This window comes from Vollenhovia emeryi, unplaced genomic scaffold, assembly GCF_000949405.1.
Source record: "Vollenhovia emeryi isolate VEMERY1.0 unplaced genomic scaffold, V.emery_V1.0 DF939273.1, whole genome shotgun sequence".
Classification (NCBI taxonomy): domain Eukaryota; kingdom Metazoa; phylum Arthropoda; class Insecta; order Hymenoptera; family Formicidae; genus Vollenhovia; species Vollenhovia emeryi.
Genome location: NW_011967093.1, coordinates 327565 through 330147, shown reverse-complemented (window position 1 = coordinate 330147; position 2583 = coordinate 327565). Strand labels below are relative to the sequence as shown.

Sequence of the window (2583 nt, the reverse complement as noted above, 5' to 3'; positions counted from 1 at the left end):
CTACATCCCATGCAACAATTCGACGTCCTTTGGATGTCCGAAATATGTCTTGAAAAGTCCCGTTTATGTCGATGTCCCGTTTATGTCGACGGATGTCTAAAATACGTCTCAAGGACGTCGTTTGGACATCCAATAATAAAGTTATTTACGCAGACATTTTAGGGACGTCCAAAGTATATCGTCAATATGTCTGATTTTCTATTAAATACAATTTTTTAAATTGTATTTCTTTTAAAGAATAGTGTGGATGAGATTATTTTATATATTTGTAGTACAGATGTTTGGATAATAGTTCTGAAAAATGTCTTTTTATCGTTAAATGTATAACAGACCCCGGTAAAAAAAATTTCATGTATAATCAGTATATAAAAATGTATATAAAAATTTTTTATACAAACAAATTTTTATATAAAAAATTTTTATATAAAAAATTTTTATATACAAAATGTATATAAAAATTTTTAATACAAACATATATACAAATATGTATAAAATTGACGTCTACATTAAATCGATTGTATATCCTGGAAGAATGTAACATTTATTGGATACATTTGCTGTGTTTAGCAGAAAAAGTTGTTTTACAATTATAAAATGTATGAATCTGATTGGTGTATGTTCTTATTGCTGAATCTTAGAGCATCAGATTCAGGATTGTTAAATTACAACAATTGCAAGACAGCTTTTTCTGCTAAACGCAGCCATTGGACCCAAAGACGTCCTATAAATGTCGTTAGAATGACGCGTCAACATCTTTGGATGGTACAATGTACGTACTGACGATGTCTACTGGACGTCTTTGGGCGATAGACTGTATGTACGAACGATGTCTACTAGACGTCTTTGGGCGGTACATTGTACGTACAAAAGATGTCTACTGGACGTCTTCCTCACATCATACGGATGTCCATGCATGACGAACGGGACGTCCTTTAGACGTTTAAAAGATGTTGAATTGTTACGTGGAATGAGCTGAAAAGTCATGGGATTTTTCAATAGGTGGCAACACTAGAAAATGATCATGAGCCATTGCGAGACTCTCATCTGTCACTAGTTTATGTATGAAGTTTCATGACATTTCGTCCATTCGTTTGGAAGCTATAACAGTCGTTTGGGTGACGCAACTTTCGCCGTAGTAAAAATAATGGAAAAACAGGAGTATCGCGTCTTGATCAAACATTGTTTTTTTTATGGGAAAAACTTCCGAACAATCATTGCAATGGTTGCAGGAATGTTATCCCACATCTGCTCCTTCGAGAACAACAGTTTATAGGTGGTTTGCTGAATTTAAAATGGGTCGTACAAGCACCGAAGACGCACCTCGCTCTGGAAGGCCAAAAGAGGCTACGAATGCGGAAATCGTCAAGCAAGTGCGTCGAATCGTTTTGAATGATCGAAAAGTGAAGTTGCGCGAGTTAGCTAAGGCCGTGGGTATCTCAAAAGAACGGGCGGGATACATTTTGCACGATGTTTTGGAGATGAAAAAGCTATCGGCTCGATGGGTGCCGCGTTTGCTGACCGTCGACCAAAAACAGGAGCGCGTTGATGTTTCAATGGCCGGTTTAGCGTTGTTACGGCGTAATCGAGCGGACTTTTTTCGATGTTTTGTAACGAATGAAACGTGGGTCCATTACCATACGCCTGAGTCCAATAGGCAGTCTGCACAGTGGCTGGAAAGCCACGAAAGCCGATCAAAGCGGCCAAAAGACCAAAGATCGGCCGGGAAGGTTTTGGCCTCCGTTTTTTGGGATGCACATGGCATAGGGTTTGTTTTCTGTTCCTGTACTGGTGAACTAGTGCAGTAAGCTAGAATGAGAAAAAATATGCTTGTCTTACTCCAATTTATTGCACTAGTTCACTAGTGTAGGAACAGAAAACAAGCCTATAATCTTCATCGATTATCTGCAGAAGGGAAGAACAGTCACAGGAGAGTATTATGCAACGTTATTGGACAAACTGAACGACGAAATAAAGAAAAAACGGCCTCATATGGCGATGAAAAAAGTTCTGTACCATCATGATAACACACCGGCACACACATCTTTGAAAGCGATGATCAAATTGGGCCAATTACGATTCGAATTGGTTGCTCACCCACCGTATTCTCCAGACTTGGCTCCCAGCGACTATTATCTATTCTCAAACCTCAAGCGGTGGCTCCAGGGAAAGAGATTCAGATCGAATGAGGAAGTCATCGCGGAAACCGAGGCGTATTTCGAAGGCTTGGACGTTTCGTACTACAGAAAGGGCATCAAAATGTTGGAAACTCGCTATGAAAAGTGTATTGCTCTCGAAGGCAACTATGTTGAGGAATAAATAGGAAAAACTTTGCCTAAAAAACGCTTGTTTTCATTAAAAATCCCGGGACTTTTCAACCCAAGTAGTATAAAAACAAGGCCTTCACAGGACCTTTATACATATGTATATCAGAGGTTACTACTTCGCTGATGCCGTATTGCACTGCGCATGCCCGAAAAGGGGGCAGATCTAAACCAGTGTTGTTAGAACAACCCAGTGAGATAAAAAATGTCGATCCGACATCAAATCGACGTCGATATACGTGTTCGAAATGAAATCGAAATT

The 2583-nt window shown here is 39.2% G+C and overlaps 1 protein-coding gene across 1 annotated transcript; it reads left to right on the top strand.

The window, feature by feature from the left end:
* The first annotated feature begins 1292 nt into the window (after window positions 1-1292).
* LOC105559419 (histone-lysine N-methyltransferase SETMAR-like) lies at window positions 1293-2316 on the top strand. The gene is made up of 2 exons (XM_012007678.1): window positions 1293-1727; window positions 1909-2316. Exons 1-2 carry the CDS (start codon window positions 1293-1295, stop codon window positions 2314-2316), a joined length of 843 nt encoding a protein of 280 aa, XP_011863068.1.
* The last annotated feature ends 267 nt before the right edge of the window (window positions 2317-2583 follow it).

Bases quoted from the DNA above. Each gene is read 5' to 3' on its own strand.
- LOC105559419 (XM_012007678.1), top strand. From the start codon at position 1,293: ATGGGTCGTACAAGCACCGAAGACGCACCTCGCTCTGGAAGGCCAAAA. The intron at 1,728-1,908 runs GTTTTGGCCTCC...GATTATCTGCAG, and splicing joins ACCAAAGATCGGCCGGGAAG to AAGGGAAGAACAGTCACAGG.